Source organism: Bos mutus, chromosome 3 (genome assembly GCF_027580195.1).
Source record: "Bos mutus isolate GX-2022 chromosome 3, NWIPB_WYAK_1.1, whole genome shotgun sequence".
Lineage (NCBI taxonomy): Eukaryota > Metazoa > Chordata > Mammalia > Artiodactyla > Bovidae > Bos > Bos mutus.
Genome location: NC_091619.1, coordinates 56,275,537 through 56,299,160, shown reverse-complemented (window position 1 = coordinate 56,299,160; position 23,624 = coordinate 56,275,537). Strand labels below are relative to the sequence as shown.

Sequence of the window (23,624 nt, the reverse complement as noted above, 5' to 3'; positions counted from 1 at the left end):
TGGACAGGGAGGCCTGGCGTGCTGCAATTCATGGGGTTGCAAAGAGTCGGACACGACTGAGCGACTGATCTGATCTGATCTGATACTACTTATTGGGTCTTCCCTCGTGGCTCAGTTGGTAACGAATCTGCCTGCAATGCAGGAGACCTGGGTTCGATTCCTGGGTTGGGAACATCCCTGGAGAAGGAAATGGCAACCCATTCCAGTATTCTTGCCTGGAGAATCCCATGGACAGAGGAGTCTGGCAGGCTACAGTTCCTGGGGTCACAAGAGTCGGACATGACTTAGCAACTAAACCACCACCACACTACTTATTAAAAGAGTTAAGACTGAATTCCTACTATGGGAAAGTCACTGACTCAGCACTTTCAGGAATATAAAAATGAAGATGCATATGGCAGCCACTGTTTTCAAAAGGGAGTTTATCACCATATGGGATGTTTCATTGAGATAAATGTTAAGACAAGAATGCAGGAATCTATAAAAAGCTTTTGAGGCTCAAAGGATACAGAAATAGGGTGCTTAGTAATAAGGGATTAATATAGAAAGGCCATTCTTTTTGAAAGTAATGACTGAGAAAATGATGACACTTCTACTTGAAACTCAATGTGCCTTAACCCTCTCCAGACCTTATCTCCATCTCTCAGAAGACAGATCCACACCAGGCACCCCGGTCAACTTTGCTTCATGTCTGTTTTCTTCATTACAACAAAACTGTACCCTACTCAGTCCTATATAAACTCCAATTTTGTAATTTATAGGCCAAGGAGAGTAAATGTGCTTAATTAATGGCTTTTGAGTAAATCTGAAAAGAATTCATCCCACAACAGCTTAAACTACATTGTTATCAAAATCAGGATCTGATATAAACATCAAAGCAGCAACAAAGTAAACATAAAACAATAGAAAATGCATCTGAATTTCTTTATGGAAAATAAATAAGTCTTTATGGAAAGTAAATAGTAAAATATAGGTCTAAAATATAATAGATTTGAAAAATTACAACTGAATGAACTACATCAAAGCTTGGAGTATTCTAACTTATTTTGTTAATAAGTTAGCAGCAATATAATGGCTGCCTCTGATGGTGCCTGGTACTACTGTCATAGCCTTTTCTGCTTCAAAACACTCATTTACTCTCTGAAAACAGAAACATGGTGAGAAATGATGTGCAAGAGAGTATCTTACATGAATTCTCCTCCACTGGGAATGTGAGCTCCAGAGTCAAGAATGGTTTTCCTTGCTGCTGCTGCTGCTAAGTTGCTTCAGTCGTGTCCGACTCTGTGCAACCCCACAGACGGCAGCCCACCAGGCTCCTCCATCCATGGGATTTTCCAGGCAAAAGTACTGGAGTGGGGTGCCATTGCCTTCCCCTTCCTTGCTGCTCTCAGTCTAATGTTTATTAACACCTGGACCGCAATGGGTATTCACTAAGTGTCTGCTGGATGAATGAATGGATTTACTTAAGTAGACATATTTTTATAGTGAGTGAGTGAGTGAAAGTCGCTCAGTCGTGTCCGACTCTTTGCCACCCTATGGACTATACAGCCCATGAAATTCTCCAGGCCAGAATACTGGAATGGGTAGCCTTTTCCTTCTCCAGGGGATGTTCCCAACCCAGGGATCGAACTCAGGTTAGGTGGATTCTTTACCAACTGAGCTACAAGGGAAGCCTACTTACTTTTATAAGAAGATACAAATTCAATCCTGTGTATTCTGGAAAGAAAATGCCTAAAGAGTAACAAATTCCTTAGGGTGAGATACACATTCTATGATCACCTAAATCCAAACATAGAAGTTGAATAAAGTAAAGCTAAAGCATGGGAAAATTTAAGATTGCTCTAGCTGATCAGTTATATAATGGGACAATTGTCATAAACCCTCTAAGAATGAAAAACACAACCAGTGGAAATCACCAATACCAAGTATTTGGTCAAAAGACTACTCTGAAGTTACTGGAGTGCTATAAATCGTATGATATATTTAAAATCAGAAAGCCACAAGGAAAATATGTTTCAGTCTTCTAAGTACTTTTCAGGAAATAATAAAATCCTCCTTATTTTAAATTAGAAGCCTGCATTTTATAACCTATAATAATCTTACTTAGATGTTCTCTGAATGTACTTTCCTTTAATGGTGTAACTGTAATTAAGTATACAATGAAGTGTAAACGCTCATCTTAGCCTATCTATGAATGTATAATGTGATGAACACAGGTTTAAAAATATTTAATAAAAAAAATATACTTCTAAATGTATCTCCATAGTATCAAATTTCATTATTCATGATTCAGTTCAGTTCAGTCGCTCAGTCGTGTCTGACTCTTTGCGACCCCATGAATCGCAGCACGCCAGGCCTCCCTGTCCATCACCAACTCCCGGAGTTCACTGAGACTCACGTCCATCGAGTCAGTGATGCCATCCAGCCATCTCATCCTCTGTCGTTCCCTTCTCCTCCTGCCCCCAGTCCCTCCCAGCATCAGAGTCTTTTCCAATGAGTCAACTCTTTGCATGGAAACTAATAAAACTAGGGAGTTTTGTAGAAATTAGGATAACTATACTTAAGGCTGACTTAACAGTCAGAGATATAAGGATGTACCTTAGCCCAACATAGGTCCACCTTCAGGATAAAAGGTATCTCACTTAAGAGTTTCTAACATTATTATTGCCTTAAAGTGAAAAACATCACTAGTCAAAGTTACGCAGCATGGCAATTTTTAAAAACAAAATTCTTAGACCTTGGTTGTAAGCTACTGCTTCCTCTTCTTTGATAGCATTTTCATATATTATTCAGTTTAAGTAAACAACTCAAATGGGGAAATCTGGAGGACATGTTTTCCTACATAGATAAGGGAAAGTCAGAATACTTTTCATGTTACTCAGTTTGGCTTGGGTTTAGTATTCTAGATATTCCTTAAAGTCAATACTACTCATCTTTTACTTTATTACTGTACCATTGTCTCCCCTCTGGGGATTAAAAAGGTTAATCCAAGGCCCAATAGAAGTCCTTTTTAAGTTTCTAAAGAAGGAAAGCCATAACATAAGAGAAACTAAAGGCTCTTACAGGGAAATGGAGCCCAGAGAAGTTGAATTAGGTCATCTGATCTTCACTGCAGTAAGTCCTTTGACCTTTTTTGGTGAAGGTTTATCCTCTTTGGTCCTTTGTTAAAATACAATCTACCAATCTCACTTGTATCCTCCTGTCTTGCTATGTTCGGATTTCTTTCTAATGCAACTTCCTGAAAAGGTTTTACCAACTGCTCCCCTCTGGGTTGTGTCATGCTCCAGGCATTTCTGTCACTCTCCAAGAAAACTCTGTCCTCTAGGACAAGCTGAGATCACCATTCCCATTCTCTCTTCACAGATTAACAGTATGTATTTCCAAGTCAAAAATGAACACTTATCTGGGCCTAAGCAGTCTATCCTATATTATAAACTTTAAACTATGCAGTATCTTACATTTACCTTACCTTTTATAATAGGTAAGGAATTCAAGGAATTTTGGTTTCCTTGAATTTTGGAAGATGTTTGTAAGAATCCATTTATCTGTTGTAACAGTAGTAATAACAGCAATAGTAGCAATAGTAATAATAAAAGCATGCACTTACCATGTGCTAAATATTTATCTCAATCTCTCATGACAACCTGATTATTATTACCCCCAGTTTAGAGATGAGGAAACTAAGGCAGTTAGGCTATGTAATTTACTCAAGTTAATGTAATTAGAAGCAGACTGAGCCAGGATTCAAACCCAGCTTTGTTTTCACAGCTTGGATGCTTAAATCTCTAAGCGATACAAGCAGACGGGACCAATCATATTTAGTCTGAAGTGAATCTAGTAGTTTTGTTAATGAAACAAAAGGGGCAAAGCATCACAGATCTTAAAAGATCAGTGTTCTGCAATTTAGTGTAATGCACACGTAACTGGCACTTATTAAGGACACACTGCAGGGACTCTCAAAGATCTGTCAACGTTGTCTACTTCATCAACCCATTAAAGAAGGGACAGAGAACCTACTGATATTAAAACTCTCAAATCACAATGTTTGTTAGAGCCTGGCTTTCTTCACGTTCTGTGTAGAGTTCTTTCCACTGTGATATATTCAATGGTCAGTTTATCACACAAATTTTTTTATTCCTAAAGCAAAACCTGGAACATTGGAACTCTATTGTATAGAATAGGCTTCCTCGGTGCCTCAGTAGTAAAGAATCTGCTTCAATGCGGGAGATGCAAGAGACTTTGATTTGATCTCTAGGTCGGGAAAATCCCTTAGAGTAGGAAATTGCAACCTACTCCAGTATTCTTGCCTAGGAAATTCCATAAACAGAGGAGCCTGATGGGCTACAGTTCATGGAGTTGTAAAACAGCTGGACATGACTGAGGATGCATGCACACACACCTGTACAGAATATTTCTTGAAATAAGTTACAATGGAATTTAAAACCTTTCAGTTGCACATGATGTTATTTTAAAATATTCTAACCAGGGTGATTTTTCTTCTTTTTTTTTTTGTTTATTTTTAAAAAATTTTTATTTATTTTTTTAACTTTACAATATTGTATTGGTTTTGCCATATATCAACATGAATCCGCCACAGGTATACACGTGTTCCCCATCCTGAACCCTCCTCCCTCCCCATACCATCCCTCTGGGTCGTCCCAGTGCACCAGCCCCAAGCATCCAGTATCATGCATTGAACCTGGACTGGCCACTCATTTCATATATGACATTATACATGTTTCAATGCCATTCTCCCAAATAATCCCACCCTCTCCCTCTCCCACAGAGTCCAAAAGACTGTTATATACATCAGTGTCTCTTTTGCTGTCTTGTATACAGGGTTTTTGTTACCATCTTTCTAAATTCCATATATATGCGTTAGTATACTGTATTGGTGTTTTTCTTTCTGGCTTACTTCACTCTGTATAATAGGCTCCAGTTTCACTCACCTCATTAGACCGATTCAAATGCATTCTTTTTAATGGCTGAGTAATACTCCATTGTGTATATGTACCACAGCTTTCTTATCCATTCATCTGCTGATGGGCATCTAGGTTGCTTCCATGTCCCTAACCAGGGTGATTTTTCAATTGCATTTATCCTATATTATGATGTGTGATTATCTAAAAATTTTAATTTGAAGTTCATTTTTAAAAGCCTAGGCTTTGCTGACAGCCAGATAATTAGTAAAATAACTAGCCACTTCCACTAAGCAAGCTATTTAGTTGTATTACAGAATTAGAAAACATTTAAAGAAATGGAAAGAGAAGCAACTTTACCTTACTAAATTTTGCTGCATATTTTCTACCTTCATTAAAATTTGGACCCCAGTCTGACAGCAAATGTAGGCTTTCAACCTGAAATAAAAAAGTCATATTAAAGGAAGTAAAACTGCTTTTTGGTGTATTTTAAAACTGTGTCTATGGAAAACTAAGCATCTATGAGTAGCTGATTATAATACTTAAAATTTACCTATCCAAGCACAGAAAAAGTGTTAAAGATATTTTCTAACCAACAATCTAAGTGTAAAAAAAATTATCTATCTTCTCTCTGTACACATTAATCTTGCTAATTTATTTAATTTTTTAAAAAAGTATCCAATTTGATCACAGGTATTTTGCCTTATTGTTAAATATATGACCAGTAATAACAATTAGATTGTTCGTAGCAAGAGGAAAGGCTTCCCTGGTGGCTCAGTGGTAAAGAACCTGCCTGCTAAGCAGGAGATGCAGGTTTGATCCCTGGGTTGGGAAGATCCCCTGGAAAGGAAATGGCAACCCACTTCAGTATTCTTGCCTGGGAAATCCCACAAACACAGGAGTCTGGGGGCTACAGCCCATGGGATTGCAGAGAGTCAGACATGAGCTGGATGACTAAACAACGACTACAGTAAAAGGAAAAGAAACATGGTAGTGGTCCCAAAGACACTGTATGGTATGCAACATAGATCGGGTTTGTGTCAACATTTTTTATGAAAAGCAGAAGATAAGATTTAACTAAAACTGAATCAGATGCTTTAGAATTCACCCAATTTAAAATTTAAAACAAACCAAGCATGACTATCTTAAGCAGGTATCACCTGGTGAAAAGAAACTCCTGCTCAGAAACACATTCACATGCTAACAGTTTCCTTCTTTCAGTGCTACTATGTATAAGACTCTGTACCAGGAACCTTATATACGTAATTTTTTAAAAGCTTCATAACAACTCTATCTAGTAAACATCATCATTCTCATTTTACTGATGGAAAAAATTAAGGCCCAGAAGTTAGGTAAGTAAGTTGACTCCTGATCACATAGCTAATAAGAGACAAAATTAGCTATTCTAAAGCAGATATTCATAACTGAATCTTTCCACTATGCTATGTTAACCATTTTTGTCCATGTATTTCTGGACAGGAGGCAGAACTACATTACTTAGTTTTATGAAGACTTGGCTGAAACAGGATTTCCTGTCTTTAACTACTTGGAAACTCTAATTTTCAGAGTTTTGAGTTCAACTTTGAAAGGCAGTTTAGTTTAAGGGCTAAGAGTACAGACTCTGAATCCAGACTGCCTGAATTTGAATCCTACTTCCCTAATTATTAGCTTTATGAGGTCACTTAACCACTTTAAGGCTTAGTTTCTCCACCTGTAAAATGGATATAATGGCAATAATCTACTTTAAAGGGTTATTGTGAGGATTAAATGAATTAATACAAAGTGTTAAGTACTGTTATTTTTACTATAACCAAAATTCTCACCCAAAACATCACCTCTGACTGACAAAGCCCTGAGTACACCCCAAGGAAATGGGACAGAAAGTAAACTATGAAAATATCACATTCTAATAAAAACATGGCTTTATTTAAATATGCACATAATACACACCTCATTATGTAGAATAATTTCAGAAAGTGACAAGATTTTTGAAACATACCTTTGACGAATTACAGGATCAGACTTTTCAGGATCAATGTAAGGTCTTAGGATTTCATTAATAGTTTTATCATCTGGTACTCTTCCCAACAAAAACAAAAACAAAATTTATTATTTATAATTTTCTACTAAAGGTGTTAATTTAGAATTATTAACTATTGTGGCTTTAGAGAAAAAACTGAACATAGACCTTTTATTCTAGTCTTGGCAAAATATAATGTCCTTTTAAGCAAAAATTACTTAGGAAAAAAGCTCATACATATTCATATACACTACTGTGCTACATATCCCTACCTGTAAAATGTAAGTCCTTTCCCTGTTGTTAGTCAGTCATGCAACCTTAAATAATAAAGTTCTTCCCTAAAATTGATATGGCAATTACAAAGAGAGGACATTTATGCATAGTATGAATATATGCTAAAGACATTATTTAAAAGGCAACTTTAAAATTTTCTTAACCCAAGGAATTAAATAGTATACCACCATTCAAATTTTTAAATGGTATCTGAAAATGTTCATAATATGAAAAAAGTAGGATAAACAACTGTTATGTGAATTAATTCCAATTATGAGTATACATATTCATGTCCAAAATAATGTATTTTCTGAGGACACATTGTGATGTTAATAGCAGTAATTTTATCATAGTAGAATTTGGGATTAGTTTTCATTTCCTGTATAACCACCTGCCTGAAGAGGTTTCCTCTTGATTCAGCCCTCCTGATTCTCCCTATGCTGCTCTCCTTCACATCTGTCCCCATCTTGAAGTAAACACTATTATGATTTCTGTGCTAATCACTTTCCTCAGAGTTCTACCATTACTATGCTATGCTATGCTAAGTCATTTCAGTTGTGTTCGACTCTGTGCGACCCCATAGATGGCAGCCCACCAGGCTCCCCCGTCCCTGGGATTCTCCAGGCAAGAACACTGGAGTGGGTCGCCATTTTCTTCTCCAATGCATGAAAGTGAAAAGTCAAAGTGAAGTCGCTCAGTCGTGTCTGACTCTTAGCGACCCCATGGACTGCAGCCTAACAGGCTCCTCCATCCATGGATTTTCCAAGCAAGAGTACTGGAGTGGGGTGCCATTGAGGTATTCCTAAAAAGTATACTTTTATTTTTTTCCATATTTACATACAAAAATCATACTTTATATTCTTCCTTAACTTGGTTTTCTCACTAGACATTACTTCTGAGGTTTGTCCATGTTGATGTGTGTAATTGTAGTTGATTCATTTTCAGTGGTGTGTAGCATTTCATTGTATGACTATACCATACTTAGTTATCCATTCTACTACTGACATCACATCTAACAGTTTATTTTAAATACGGAGGCGTAATGAAAACAAGTAAATTGTGAATAGAAAGTGGTGATACTATACCTTTTTTCTACGTACACAGCTTGACTCTGAGGAAATTGAAGCTTCACATGCCAACAAAACTGTTGTTTTCTAAGAGAGAAAACAATCATGTGGGGGATAAAGGCAGAAAACAGAAATCTGAACACACAACTAACTTCCTAAATTTTTGTTTTCAGATAATTATTCTAAAAGTATTCTTGGAGTTTAAAATTTTTTTATACTAAAAGCTATTTTCTCTTTTCTAGAATGTTAGAGGTTATGTTTTTTAAACAATATACTTGCAAGAGGCTTTAAGAGGAAAAAATATTAAGCAGAACAGAAATTCCAAGGATTTCGCATTCTTGAATTAAAAGGCAGTTTCTCATAGTTCAGGGGCTTCTGAGATCAGTGAGCTACTACTTGAAGTTTACAAATAAATTTCCTCATGACTAAAAATAAAAAGCTGATGTCTCTGCCTGACTAGTTTGGAAATTAGGTGAATGAAGTATTGTCCAGTTGAGACCAGCTGGCTGCAGATACACTTCTGAGCCATGAGTACGTGCATTCAGTAGCAAAACAGGAGACAACAAATTGGTTGCTAAGCAGAAAGCACTCTGAGTTAGTCTGTTCGCTGTTAGTCTAAACTTTGGCTTGACACAGAATCAACTGTAACAATTCACTAAATGTGTGATTTTAGAAAAATGGCCATATGCTCTATCTGATACATCAAAATTTGGAGACCATTCCTTTTTAAAAACATTTAATGCTCAAAATATTCAATCCATTACAGAAATTTAAATGTCTTCACTACATGATCATTTTATACATGTTTTTCTTTCTTGGCAAATAAATTTCTAACAACCCACCGGCAAGTTTATTGCTAGCTGTATGTACAAGCCATAGTCAATATCTCCTATAAATATATCCCTTAGCAGCATGGTCCCAAAATCTAAAATAATTTTTTTTAATACAATCTGGTAGAATATCTCCCACCAAACATTTATATGATTTGGTCAATTTTTTGTGTGAAGACTAACATAAAATTAAGTAAAAATCCTTCTATTAATGTAAGTTATCACAGATTTGCTTATGGATGCTTTCTTCAGTAACAAGATAGTTTTGGGCACTAGTTAGAGAAACACATATTGATACTTGATAGTGCCACTTATACAAGAAGCAATCATGTTAAATTTTTTTTTTTTTGGATAGATTTAAGTTGTAAAGCATCCCTTACTGATTTAAAGGTTGGATATCTAAAATCTCAGAGGAGAAAACTTAAAAAAAAAAAAAAAAACAGAAAAACCTGAACACAAACACAACAGTTACTGATTTTAAATAAAGAATTCTTCTAAAATGAAACATCTTGCAGTATTTGCTATCTGTGAAATAGGTAAGTATAGTATCAGTATCAAGAGGCCAAGAGACACCACATTTCTTAGTATGAAGTAAAGTAATTTTTTAATCTTAATGTACAATATGGTTTCCTTCTAAATATATTTAAGTTACAGAGGGAAGAGGAAAGATTACCAGTTTGTCATGTTTTGGAATTGTAAATCATAATCACCGCAACTGTTGCTTGAGTAATTTCAAGAACCATTTGCCTTTCTTAACATTCAGTGGACCCCAGATACCCTCTGAAAGTACTTAACATTCCAAAAACAAAGACAGAAAAGTCCTTGGAAATGATTTTATTAGTTTTAGTTAACTAGTTGTGGCTATATGGGAATCATTCATTACTCTTTTATTATATATTGCTAAATTATGCCTATTATCTATTTATATTTGGCCCGAGTTAAAACATGAACAAATCTGAAAAGTGTATTTAGCTTAAAAACAAAAAAAGAATAAAAACATTCAACATAGACATAGTCAACCAACTTGCATGTTGCCATATTTATATGCTTGAGATACTTTCTTCTAAGACATGTAAGATTATAAATGTGGTTGATGAATCTTTTCACTGGTCCTTGATCCAATTCCCTTCTCCTTAAGAGAGGTAATTACTATCCTGAGGTTGGGTATCTATTTTTGTCATTTATGGTTTTACATTTTTAATACATATATAAACATATCTATGCAATATTTTGTGTGATAGCAACACCTATTTCAATGTTATCATACTCTAAATACCTCATGTCATGCTCTTTATGTTATGCTTTGGAGACTTATGATGATACATGTAAATTAGTTCATTAATTTTAACCATTACATAGTATTCCATTGCACGAAGAATGCCAAAATCTATTTATCGACTCTCCAGACATTTATGACTGCTTCCCATTTTTTACCACTTGTTCTTGTTCTTACATCACAGTAAAGAAAAACAGAAGAATGGCCTCAGGGATGGGGCTATCATGTACCTTTTCTGGTACAGAGAACTTAGTTAACGTCACTGAAAAACTGCCTCTATGTTTTCACTTTATGATAGTATAAGAGGCATCTGTGAACAGTAATGTGGAATCTAAAAGTTAAGAGACAGTGGACAAAAAGGTTGAAGAGTACAGTATAAAAAATTCCTGAAATGAATGAGTTAATTAATTCCCTCTGAAGTGGTTCTTTAGTGTTCCTGAAATTGATGTGGTCCTGACTAAGGCAATGAAATCTCTAAGTCTGAAAGAATTAACTCTTTCATTTTTCATACGTATATAGAACGATATGGGCTTCCCTGGTGGCTCAGACAGTAAAGAACCCGCCTGCAACGCAAGAGACCGGGTTTGATCTCTGGGTCAGGAAGATCCCTTGGAGAAGGGAATGGCTACCCACTCAAGTATTCTTGCCTGGAGAATTCCATGGACAGAGGAGGCTGGTGGGCTACACTCCATGGGGTCGCAAAGAGTCAGACACAACGGAGTAACTGAATAGCAGCATGTCACTATATGAAAGTCAAAGTAGTCACTCAGTCGTGCCCGACTCTTTGTGACCCCATGGACTACAGGCCACCAGGTTCCTCTGTCCATGGGGTTTTTCCAGACAAGAATACTGGAGGGGACTGCCATTTCCTTCTCCAGCGGATCTTCCTGACCTAGGGATCAAACCCGCATCTCCTGCATTGCAGGCAGATTCTTTACTGCTGAGCTACCAGGGAAGCCCATATAGAGATAAAAGTCCTACTTCAAAGAATACATACATCAAAATCCCAACAACATTATTTTGGGGGGGGACTGAGTCCCCCTCTCTTTTGTTTGTAAGTTTTCTGAAAGAATACTTTGTTAAAAAAAAAAGATTAAAATTAATAATGCTTCAGTGAGCATCTCTAGGCATACATACAATTGTTTCTGAGTTTTGGGTTATTTTCTAAATATAGATTCCAAGATATAGAATCATTAGGATAAAGCTGGGTTTCTCAACCTCAGCAGTGCTGACAGTTTGGACCAGATACTTCTATTATGGTTCACGGTGTGGGGATACATCACCTTGCGCACTGCAAGATGTTTAGCAAGATATTTAGCACCAGGCCTCTCACCATGAGATGCCACTAGCAACATCCACTCCCTCAGCTGTGACAACTAAAAATGTTCCCCAATACTGCAAATGTCCTCTGCGAGGCAAAATCATGATTTTTGACAACCACTGGGATAGAGGTTTAAATATTTATTATTGTTCTTAACGCATTAGGACTTCTGTTCCCTCAATTCAACAAAATGCCTTCAATTAGAAAGATGTCATTGTGTCCTTGCCATATTTATCAACGTTCTCAAGGATGGAATTACTATACCCAGAATATTCTCAGCAACTTAGGCACCCTAAAGCACGATGTTTGTAGTTCGATAATAGACCAGTGAAGTAATGGTGGCAACAATTAAATCTAATGTTCCCTTCTGGACAAACTGACAAGGTAATAAAAACACTGGCTCCTTCTCTGAGTGCCATGAAACTGAAGTAATCATTCATGCACAGCAAAGCTTTTTCTCCTCCTCTCCCAAATACACACACACACACACACACACACACACACCATACATTCTCAATGTGGGAAGCATCACTCCCAAGAGGCTGAAAACTGGTTCTTAGGAGGGTAGAAAAAATTAGTATAATTGTTTGTTTGTGGCCCTTTGGAGGGTTCCAGTACATAAACAGATACATACGTGGTATCAAAATATCAGGGTGGGCGGGCGGGCAGGCAGCAATTTGAGGGAAAATGTTTAAAAAGGTTCCTTGGGAGGTGATAATGAGAAAAGACTGAGAAACACCTATGTGAACAAGTATTAAATGACAAAAATAAGTATTATTTTACACTTGATTTTACTGAGTTAACATAGGACATTTATTCAACAACTCTTGCTTACTAGAAACTGTTGAGGTTCATTCTCTCCCACAGTTCCAAGATAATAATATGTGGATGAAACACAAATTTGGGGCTGGGGAAGTAATGTATTTATATACTCAACTACTCTTCTGACTTCATGACTTTGTATTTAGAAGTATAAAGGATACGCCCCAAATTTTTAACAATGGTTATTTCTTAACATTACGAAAGGACTTAATTCTTTCTCTGTGTGTCTGTATTAAATAAACTGTCGACATAATGACTGGCTATTTTTTATTATCAGAAAAATCAAAGATGTTTTCATGGGGAAGTCACAGAAAAGACAAGAATAATTTTAACATTCTTTTTAAACTTAAAAATATTTTATTCACTGACATATATACACTGCTGCTGCTGCTAAGTCGCTTCAGTCGTGTCCGACTCTGTGTGACCCCATAGATGGCAGCCCACCAGGCTTCCCCGTTCCTGGGATTCTCCAGGCAAGAACACTGGAGTGGGTTGCCATTTCCTTCTCCAATGCATGAAAGTGAAAAGTGAAAGTGAAGTTGCTCAGTCATGTCGACTCTAGCGACCCCATGGACTGCAGCCTACCAGCTCCTCCATCCATGGGATTTTCCAGGCAAAAGTACTGGAGTGGAGTGCCATTGCCTTCTCCGATATATACACTACCATATGTAAAACAGATTGCTAGTGGGAAGCTACTATATAACACAGGGAGCCCAGCCTGTGCTCTGTGACGACCTAGATGGGTGAGATGGCGGGGGTGGGAGGGAGGCTCCAGAGGAAGAGGATATATATATATATGACTGATTTACGCTGCTGTATGGCACAAACCATTACAACACTGTAAAGCAATTATCCTATTAAAAACAAATAAATAAAAGTGATGAATATTCAGGGGAAAATTCTCAAGTTTTTCCAAATAAAAAATATTTTATTATTAGAAGTCCTATTTTAAAGTGTTTATCTCAGAAATTATTACTCAACCAGAACTAGGGTTCCTTATTTAATCTTCTGACAGCTTCAAAGCTTTGTGCCTCAAGAAATATGCTGCAACTAAGAGTAACATTGGAGAAGGCGATGGCACTCCACTCCAGTACTTTTGCCTGGAAAATCCCATGGACGGAGGAGCCTGGTAGGCTGCAGTCCACGGGGTCGCAAAGAGTCGGACACAACTGAGCGACTTCACTTTCACTTTCCACTTTCATGCATTGGAGAAGGAAATGGCAACCCACTCCGGTGTTCTTGTCTGGAGAATCCCAGGGACAGGGGAGCCTGGTGGGCTGCCGTCTATGGGGTCGCACAGAGTCAGACACAACTGAAGCAACTTAGCGGCAGCAGCAGCAGCAAGAGTAACATATGGAGACTGAATTCTAAGAACTAAGATTTCTAATACAAAGTTTAAATGCACATGAACACTTTTGTTTCTTAAAAAAATTGCCAATTCTCATTCCATTACATCACTGATTAACCAACATTTACTCAAAGACCACTTACGAGGGCTCTCTGAGCATTAGGGATGCAAAGAGACACAGGGGATGAGCCCAAAGCAGCCTCTTTTTAAAAGGGCAGTGAATGAACCACCAACGCACGTTTTTCCTTCCAAATCACTGTAAGAAGAGTATAGAGTTTCACATAAAAGAACTCTGTTCTTTATTGACATTGTACACAGAAAAGATATCCAATATACTGTAATGCCCAGAGGTAGGAGAGGGGAGAGGTGAAGTGGACTCTGTTTGAATCCTACTCTTAACAAAATTTATTACTTCATGTGATCTTGAGCAAGAGACACATCTCCCCTATGCCTCAGCGTTCTCACAGTAAAACAGGGAGAACAATATTTATATCATAGGATTAAGTGAGTATGTATAGGTCAAGAGCTCAGAACACCACAACCAAAAATGTTAGTTACTGTTATTACTACTGTTATAATTTTACATTCAATTTAATGTCCTGTGAGTTATGAAGCTTAGAACAGAAACATTGCAGGGTCTTCAACTTAGAATATTGTGCCACGAGTTTATAACCAAACTCTACTTTCATGGAATTCAGTGTTTATGAAACTGGACATGTGGACTAATACCAGACTGCTAAAGGCTCTGAATGTTCTGTCAAACAATATGGATTTTATTCTGATTAACGCACTACCAACACAGGTTTTTAAAGAAGAGCAAAATGAAAGCTTAGAAGGAAATCTGTCATCCTGCTATTTAACTCTCCTAATAACTGTTTCTACAGTATATTCAGGCCATTAACTCTTCAACTCTTGTTCGAAGTTATTAAGGGAAGTATTTCCTACAAGCTTGTGGAGAAGCTTGCTGATACAGTGCAGTTTAAATATGCCTGAAATTTTTACTTATGATTCATAAATACAGGTGACGTCATGAGGTAAGTGAAAGCTAAACTTTCTACAAGTCTGATCTTCAGACTACCATGTGTATGTGCGTGCTCAGTCACTTGAGTCGTGTCTGACTCTTCATGGCCCTACGGACTGTAGCCCGCCAGACTTCTCTGTCCATGGGATTCTCAGGCAAGAATACTGGAGTGGGTTGCCATGCCCTCCTCCAGGGGATCTTCCTGATCCAGGCGTCGAACCCATACCATTCATTAACTCAGAAAAGTCTACAGGTTATGCAAACTACCAGTGAAGCCTTATACCAGAAAGCACTCGCTAGTCGCAACAGCAGTAAACAACAGTCATCCTTTGGTATCCTGGGGGAGTTGGTTCAGTCTTCCCCTGCACCCTGCTGCACAGATACCAAAACTGAAGATGCTCAAATCCTTTATATAAAATGTCTATCAGCATATAACCTACACACATCCTCCCAAATACTTTAAAATCATCCCTAGATTGTTTATAATATCTAACACAATATAAATGCTATGTAAACAGTTGCTGGTATACAGCATATTCAAGTTTTGCTTTTTTGGAACCTTCCAAGATTTTCCCCAAATATTTTTAATCTGTGATTGACTAAATCTGTAGATGCAGAACTGGCAGATTCAGAAGGCTGACTAGTTTATTAAGTGCCTCCTGAATGCCAGGCATTGTTCTAAGTGTTTTATATGTATCAATTAATTTAATTCTTATAATTCTATGGGATAAAGGCTACTATTTCATTTATAGGAGAGAACACTACGGTAAAGACAAGTCAGGCACTCTTCCAACATTATTATTCTGCTGGAAAGTGGCAGAGCTGGGGTTTGAACCCAGGCAGCACTTTAACTCTTAAGAGTTTATGCTGCAATCTAGCATACTATAATGAACTTTCCAGAAATCAAAGTTCAATAACAAACCATGTATTTTTCTGTACTAATAACTCAAATGGATCTCAATTTTATTTTAAACACTCGCCTCCATATTTTAAAATCACTTTTAAGAGTTATCCTGGACATTCTGTCTCCTTGGCAATCCCTTACCTCCATTCTCCTTCCTAATCCAAATCAGATTTTGGTGAATAATAGATCCCATCCCCATCTCTAGGACTACACACTTACTGTTTGGCTTAAGAAAGTCACACCTTATATTCTCCTGGACACAAGGTCTCAGGATTGGGCAGATGACCTAGGTGATCCAATCACAGTGAATTTCAGGTTTCCTGTTCAGTTACATTGGGAAACAAGCACTCCTAAATATTTTACCTAAACCATTAGAAGGATTTGGCGGACATCACAGAAAATACAATGAAGAATCATCTATAAACTGGGTCTTTCATGATACAATGAGTCACTGTACCCGAAGTCCTGAAGTCCATCCTACCTGTGGACATTCAGTTATGAAAGCCTATATAATAATACACCACATTTATAGCTCAAACTGGTTTGAACTGAATATTTTATTTCATGCAAATAAAGCATCTTGTTTCATACAAGGGATTACATTTTTCTTTCTAGGTTCCTTCTTGCATTTCTAAGCCATAGTGAAGATAGATTAATCAATATATTGTCAACTGCTATAAAATCTGGAAACAGAAAATAACACCCAATGGACTATTAGGAAAAACGAATTTTATTCCACTGTGGGTTATAAAATCTTATTTTAACTTAAAGCAGAAAGAAAATCTACAAAAATGTGAAACCCTTCAATAATAAATAAACGCACATAATCCTTCACTCACAGGCATTTTATCTTTTGAAATTTAAATTTTATCTTTTAAATTTAAAGCCTCAAAAATAAACATAACTATCTTCATAAAAATAACCCATCTATTTTGTTAGGATTGGTACCATAGCAAATGTTCTTGAAAGAGTGAATGCAAAGGGTTACTGGAACTGGGGAGAATGAAAACCGTAATTTTATGCCTCACATCATTATGAAATACTTTGAGAAGTTCCAGTTATATTTTGCTCTTTTAAAAACCAGTTTCACTACTGGTAATACATGATCATAATAGGAAACAGGTTAACCTGCTTGTGGAGTATGTGGTAGACAGTACATTAAGAAAACAGATACAGTAGGTAAAGATCGAAATGAACAAAAAGTACATTTTGCTTCAAATAACTAATATATATTCGAGCACTTAATAAGGCAGTTCTCCACCCGGAGTGGCACCAACCTCATTTGGAAGCGGCTAGGCAGTTTTGATTGTTCCGAGACTGGGGAGCACTTTAGGTATTTAGTGGGCAGGGACCAGAAATGCCAACCTTCCTGTAATGCACACGAAAGTGCCACACAACAAAAACTGTCCTATTCAAAATGTCAACAGAGCCATTCCCAAGAAACACTAGAATACAGAAAGGAGAGCAGATACATGCATACCAAAAACTGAACACCAGCACTAAATGCAGGCATCTGTTTTACATTAACTTGGAGAAAATATGTACCATAGGAACCCTGGCAAAGGAGAAATAATGGAGAAGATGAGCTACCATGTGTATTTTCACAGATGTCTAGGAAACAGGAAAGGGGAAGGCATTCTAGGATTAGGAATAACCACTCTGGGTGCCTTTAGTTGAACACACTAGGAAATCAGGTGGGGGCATCTATGAAAATCTACTATTTAGTATGGATCCCAATCCTTAGAGGAACAGGAACATACTGCTTAAAGTAAGAAATATTTGAAAGAGGTATTTCCAACTGCTGAAAAAGCAATTTGAAATGGGGGGCGGGTAGGGAGAGATAAAGGAAGGTAATTTTAGGTCACAGAAAAGGGTAAAACACTTGAGACCTTCAGATAGTTCAAAGCTGGTGAGGTGACAAATTTCACCTACTGGCAATTCTGCCTGTGACCAGTAAAGGTATCTCGGAGCTAATGACTCCTGTGGGCACAGAAGCACTAAAGGATTCTGAGCAGGTGACCACCAGAGTAAACACGTGCTTTCAGAAGATGTATTGGCATCAATGTATAAGAGTGACTGAGGTAAGGAGACACTGAAGGTACGGAGAGTTTCTTAGAGGTTCCCTAGTAATCCCGGGTGAGGCAAGATGGGCCTGCATGGGAGAAGATGACAGCTGCTGGATGCTATAGATGATAGATGCCACAGTGAAGGCAGTGGAAAGGTACTCCTTCCTGAGATGAACAAGCAGACTTGGTGGCTGAGGACAGACTTTCCTAACTGAACCAATACGGGGACCATAACATGATCAACAATGTTTGGTTTCCACTTGAGTGAATGCTGCCTGTTGCCATGGAAAGGCACACCCTCTCTGATGTGTGGAGTAAAAACTTCCTTACCACTGTCTACATGGCCCCAGTAAGGAAATACCTGATTAACCGAAGAACCATTAGAAAAACAGTGTGAAAGAATAGAGGCATTAAGTCCTTGTTGTTGCTTTGAAATTCTTCCATTAAACTGTATCAGTTATGGGGAAGAAACCACAGAGCTAACCATGTTCAATTAGTTAACAAGTGTGCACTGAAAACCTACTATGTCATATTCTCTAATCCACCTCTCTCATCACGACCATAACTGCTAAACCCATTATTTCATTTTCTTTTGTTCTTTTCTAAAGTTAGTTTGCAGCAAGGTAAAAACCTATATATACTACTTATAAAACACCATGCCCAAAAAGAAACAAAAAGCTCAAACCCACAAAAACAAAACCAAAAACCTGTCCTTTAAGAAATGTATTGCCATATAATTATTGAAGGAAAAAAGTGCTCCTGATGTTAATACAGTGATGGATACCAGGTATATCACTGCAATATAATTTGAATGTTATAATTTTATTCAAAAAGTAATGAAAAAAATTTTAACTGAAGTGTAGTTGATTTAGACTGTTTTGCCAATCTTTGCTATACGGCAAAGTGACTCAGTTATACACATATAGACATTTTTACAAAAAGTAATTTTAAGACTCTGTAAAAGGTTATTTCTTTACAAGAGAGACATCTAGTGGCTAGCTTCTAAAACAGGACTGGAACTCAAATATCAATTCATACTGTTGTTTAACAATGGACACACTTATACTATCCAAACACTCTAAGTTTAAGACAGACCCATAGACAGAGAGCCTAAGAACTCTGAACCAAAAGTAAGATAGCAACTCAGTTCTAAGTTGACAGTGGTAAAGGAATGAAGATAGACTGGGCTGCTTAGAACTGAGGGTCAGGGCCATGTGGAGATAAACTGCCAGAAGAGGAAGGTCAAAAGCTGGGTCCACTCCTAGGGAATAAGAGGTTAGATCACATAAGAGAGCATATGCCTGGAGATAAGGTAAATATATTACTGGGGAGGAGTCCTCAGTCCAATTCTTTTTATCCAAATGACAACTCAAAATATATTGCCCCTCACTGCTGAATCCTCTGCTCAGACCCTAATGGCTCAGGAAAATAAAATAAGGAACTTAGGCAACCAAATGAGATGTTATTCAAACACAATCAAAGATAATCTCCAGGTTTGCTACCCACGGCTTCCTATAAAAGAAAAAAAACAAAAAACAAAAAAACTAAAATACATCTGAAAAGATGAAGCCATGGATAAAAACATGGAATTTTATCTGAGTATCAGAATACTTTCCAAAGACTATAACTACAACTCAAAATGTATAATGGTCCTACCACATTTATCAATTTTTTAAAAATTATCATTTTAAAAATTCATTTATTCTTAAAATAAATATAACATGCACAGTCTAAAATTCAAAAAAGGTACAAAAGGGCACATAATTCCCACTCCTGTCCTCCTCTACATAGTTCCCCTCCCTTAAGATAACTACCATTAATAGCTTATAACATAAGAATAGATACTAAATTAAACTTTACTTCTCACACAGTGGCAGAAAATGCTAGTATATAATGAATGTAGTTCTGTATCTGTCTTTATTCACTTAGTATTTCTGGCAACCACTCCATATTCATACATTTAGAGTTGCTGAATTTTTTTCCCATTATAAAGGCACACCATAATTCAGTTCAGTAGTCCACTATTGACAGGTATTTAGATTCATACTGCTCTCTTACTATCAAAACATTGCACTGAATATCCTGGTACATATTTCATTTTCCATACATACGATTATATGTGCCAGATACATTTCTAAGAGTAGAACTGTTCAGTGAAAAAGTCATTATCATGCCTTCCTGATCCATCTCTCTTCAACAACTGAAGCTCCCTTTGTTCAGGGCCACTACTTATTTTAAGCAAATAGTGCAAAATGGTAAAGAAGATCATCTGAAAACCTTCTCAAAGCGCTCAATAAGAAATCCTGGACAAATAAAGCAAACATACTGAGCTCATCAAAAAGTAAGAAACATCTTCAGGAGCCAAAAGGAAGCAGGAACTAAAAACCATAGTGGAATGAGGAAACTACACCCGCTCTGGAGGCCTTTGCCTCTGAGTAACCAAGAGGCTTAGTAATTAAAAGGCTTATGTTTCAACAGCCACTGGGTAACATGAGACAAGATACTGGTATCAAATAAGGCGAAGACCTTAAATTAAGACCACTGCATAAAACTAGTGAAAGGGTGAACCAGAAAAATTGTGGCTACCAGCAAAGGGAGATAAGGAGGAAACATGTTCATCTCAGCTTAAGCCTGAGGGGGAAAGAAAGGATCAGGGGGTGGGGGAAAGGTTTCAATTGAGAATGAATAACTATGAAATCCTCAAATGGGTTGGAGTTCAAATCATTACCATAGATAGTATAGTCTGATAAACTTCAAACTAAGAAATTAAAGAGGGTCCTCGACTGGTGCAATGCGGTATCTGGCATAAGCAATTGCATACCACCTCCTGCATGAACTTGACTTCACAATTTTAGAAAAAAACAAGGAAATAAGCCATCATAATGAAGAATCAGCAGAAACAGCAGATAGCTGTAGCAAATTACCAAGAATTTCAGACAGAATTATTTATGCAGATAACAGATGTATTAAATTATTGAATAAAAAGGTAGGTTAAAACCTGAGAAGGGAACACATTCTACTTAAAAGACCAGATACATTTGAAAAAGGAATGTAACTCCTAGACATGAAAAATGTAACTGAAACAAAAACCCATCCAGTGCATGGGCTAAAGGTCAGATTAATTAGACACAACAAGGAGGGAAAAGTGACTTGGTTGATACAGCTGAATTAATTGCCCAGAATGTAGCAAAGATGAACAAAAAAGCAAAAAGTTAAGGTAACAAATTAGAATTTTCCAGAATTACACAGAAAGCACACCACCCCCAAAGGAAGATAAATCACCCAAAGATAAAAATGAAGAACTTAAAAGCAATTGACATAGAAAGACTATATAAAACAACAATGTTCTCAATAGTGGCAAAAGAAGTGAGAGGACAGTGTTATAAATAATTAAACTGAAGTACTAAAATGTGACCCTGAGATACTTCATATTCAGCTAAACTATTGTTCAAAAGCAAGGGTGGAGCTATAGGATTCACACATATGAAATTTTAAAACAGGCAAAATTCATCTTCAGGGGAAAAATTAGAATAGTTTGTCTGGGGAGGAAATGGGATAACTAGGAAAAATCTTTTGGGTGATGATAGTGTTTTACCTATTTACAGGGACTGGGTTATACAGGTATATATGCATTTGTCAAAACTCAACAAATGTACATGTAAGATTTGTGCATTTCACTGCATGTGAATTTCACAATAGTAAAAGTTAGCTTCTTATCTTTCAGACAACTAAACTCCAATATTATTTTTCCACTGGATATTTATCATGGATGTCATGGCATGACAATACTTCTATATGTAATTTAATGGTTGCATAGAATTCCACCATATGAAGGCATCATTATTAACTTAGCTCAGTCCAGTACCGAGGGATACTCAAAGTTGTTTCCAGGTTTTGTGTTATTAAAAACAATACTGCACTAGATAAATATGTACATATATCTCTGTGAACTGTACTAATACATGTGTAGGCTAAATTCCTTGAATAGGCACGCATAATGTTTTTAGAAACACTGCCTTCTAAAATGACTCCTAAGTTTTTACTCTCAAGAACAGTGAAAGAAGAAAATGGTCTGGGTAGCTCACACATTCACTGTATTAGATACTATTAATATATGCTTGTCAGACACATACTTTGATTGTGTGTACACACACACACACACACACATACACATCTTTCTATGACCATCTATTCTTCTCCTTTGTCCTTTTTCTTAGTTACTAGTCTTTTTTCTTATCAATGCATAAACATTGTCATATATGTCAAAGATTTTTTTGGAGAGGGGGTCTTTGGATTTTATTATGGTCTTTTCAGGCTATACAATTTTTTTAAAAAGCTATGTAAATTTAGTTATTTTTCCCTTAATGGCTTTGGATGGGATGCTTCTCTTTTCAAAATTATGAAAATATTTCCATATTTTTTTATTTCAAGTTTTAGATTTTACTAACATGATGTTGTAGGTCACTTAGACTTCAAAAATAAATTGACTCATTCATAGAAAATGAGATCAGATTTCTGGTTACTGGAGAGAAGGGAGAAGGAAGGGGAACTGGAGAAGGGTAGTCAAAAAGTACAAACTTCCAGTTGTAAGAGAAATAAGCACTAAGGAGATAAAAAAACAACATGATAAATATAATCAACACTGCAGTGTGTTATATATAAAAGTTGCTTAGAGAGTAAATCCTAAGTATTCTCATCACAAGAAAAACTTTTCTATTTCTTTAATTTTTTATCTATGAGATGAGGGATGTTTACTAAATTTATTACGATAATCACTTCATGATGTTAGTAAATCAAATCATTAGGCTATACACCTTACACAGAGCTATGTCAATTATATCTCAATTAATTCCACTTGGACCTTCATCAAAAGATCATTTCAATGCTGAGCAACTTTCACAAAACAATTTCTGAACACTGGTGGAGGACACTAGGCACCCAGAAAGGCAGCCCATTCTCTTCCAAAGGAGGTAGGACAAAATATAAAAGACAAAAAGAGAGACAAAAGAGTTAGGGGTGGAGACCTGTCCTGGGGAGTCGTGAAGAAGGAGACGTTTCCACACAATAAGAAACCCTCTCACAGGCGGGTCTATGGGGAGTTCTGGAATCTCAGAAGGCAACATAACCTAGAGGCGGGGGGCGGGGGGGGTGGCGCTGTGGGGTGGGTGTTGGGGGCGGTGGGAAACCCACAGAATACATGCCTAACTGCAACTGTGGAAAGGAGAACTTTCCCAGAAAGGCTCTAACCTAACAACCTAACATGCAGCCTGGCCTGATCACAGCACAAGGGACAGAGCAAATATCAAAGGAGAGCTAGCAGTGTACCAGCCCCTCCCCGCCCAGAGGCAAAGAGGCAGCCTTGACACAGCCCGAGCCCGAAGGCAAGAGGCTCCTAGCAGAGAGGGCATTTTAGCCCTAGAGAGGGCATCTTCCACCAAACTGTGAGCAGGCTCCCAGCTGCTTCTGAGATCATGGATGGCTGACATCTGCCAGATCAGCTCTCCCGTGGAGACATACGGCACACATGCTCTTGCTGCGCAGCCAGGACCCGGAAGGTGATTAAGATGCACAGCCCACCTGAGACAGTGCACTGGCCAAGCACCTGGTCACCTGAGCTGTTCAGACCAGGGAAGGGCATAAAATGCATGACCAACCCACAGAAACTGAGCCAGAACTGTGTCTGAGTGTCTACTGTGGAAGTACGGGTCAGCAGAGGCCTGCCGCAGGGGCAGGGGCTCTGGGTGCAGCAGACCTGGG

The 23,624-nt window shown here is 37.4% G+C and overlaps 1 protein-coding gene across 2 annotated transcripts in view; it reads right to left on the bottom strand.

Moving 5' to 3' along the window:
- ZNHIT6 (zinc finger HIT-type containing 6) overlaps positions 1-23,624 on the bottom strand; it is a 73,686-nt gene that overhangs the window by 28,539 nt on the left and 21,523 nt on the right. For both annotated transcript variants that reach the window (XR_011463678.1, XM_005888436.3), the window contains exons 6-8: positions 8,298-8,366; positions 6,919-6,999; positions 5,280-5,357 (exon numbers count right to left, since the gene is read on the bottom strand). Coding sequence is in view for 1 of the 2 variants with exons in the window: in XM_005888436.3 (XP_005888498.1) it covers positions 5,280-5,357; positions 6,919-6,999; positions 8,298-8,366 (228 nt within the window). In the remaining variant the exon portion in view is untranslated. The remainder of the gene's footprint in view (positions 1-5,279; positions 5,358-6,918; positions 7,000-8,297; positions 8,367-23,624) is intronic.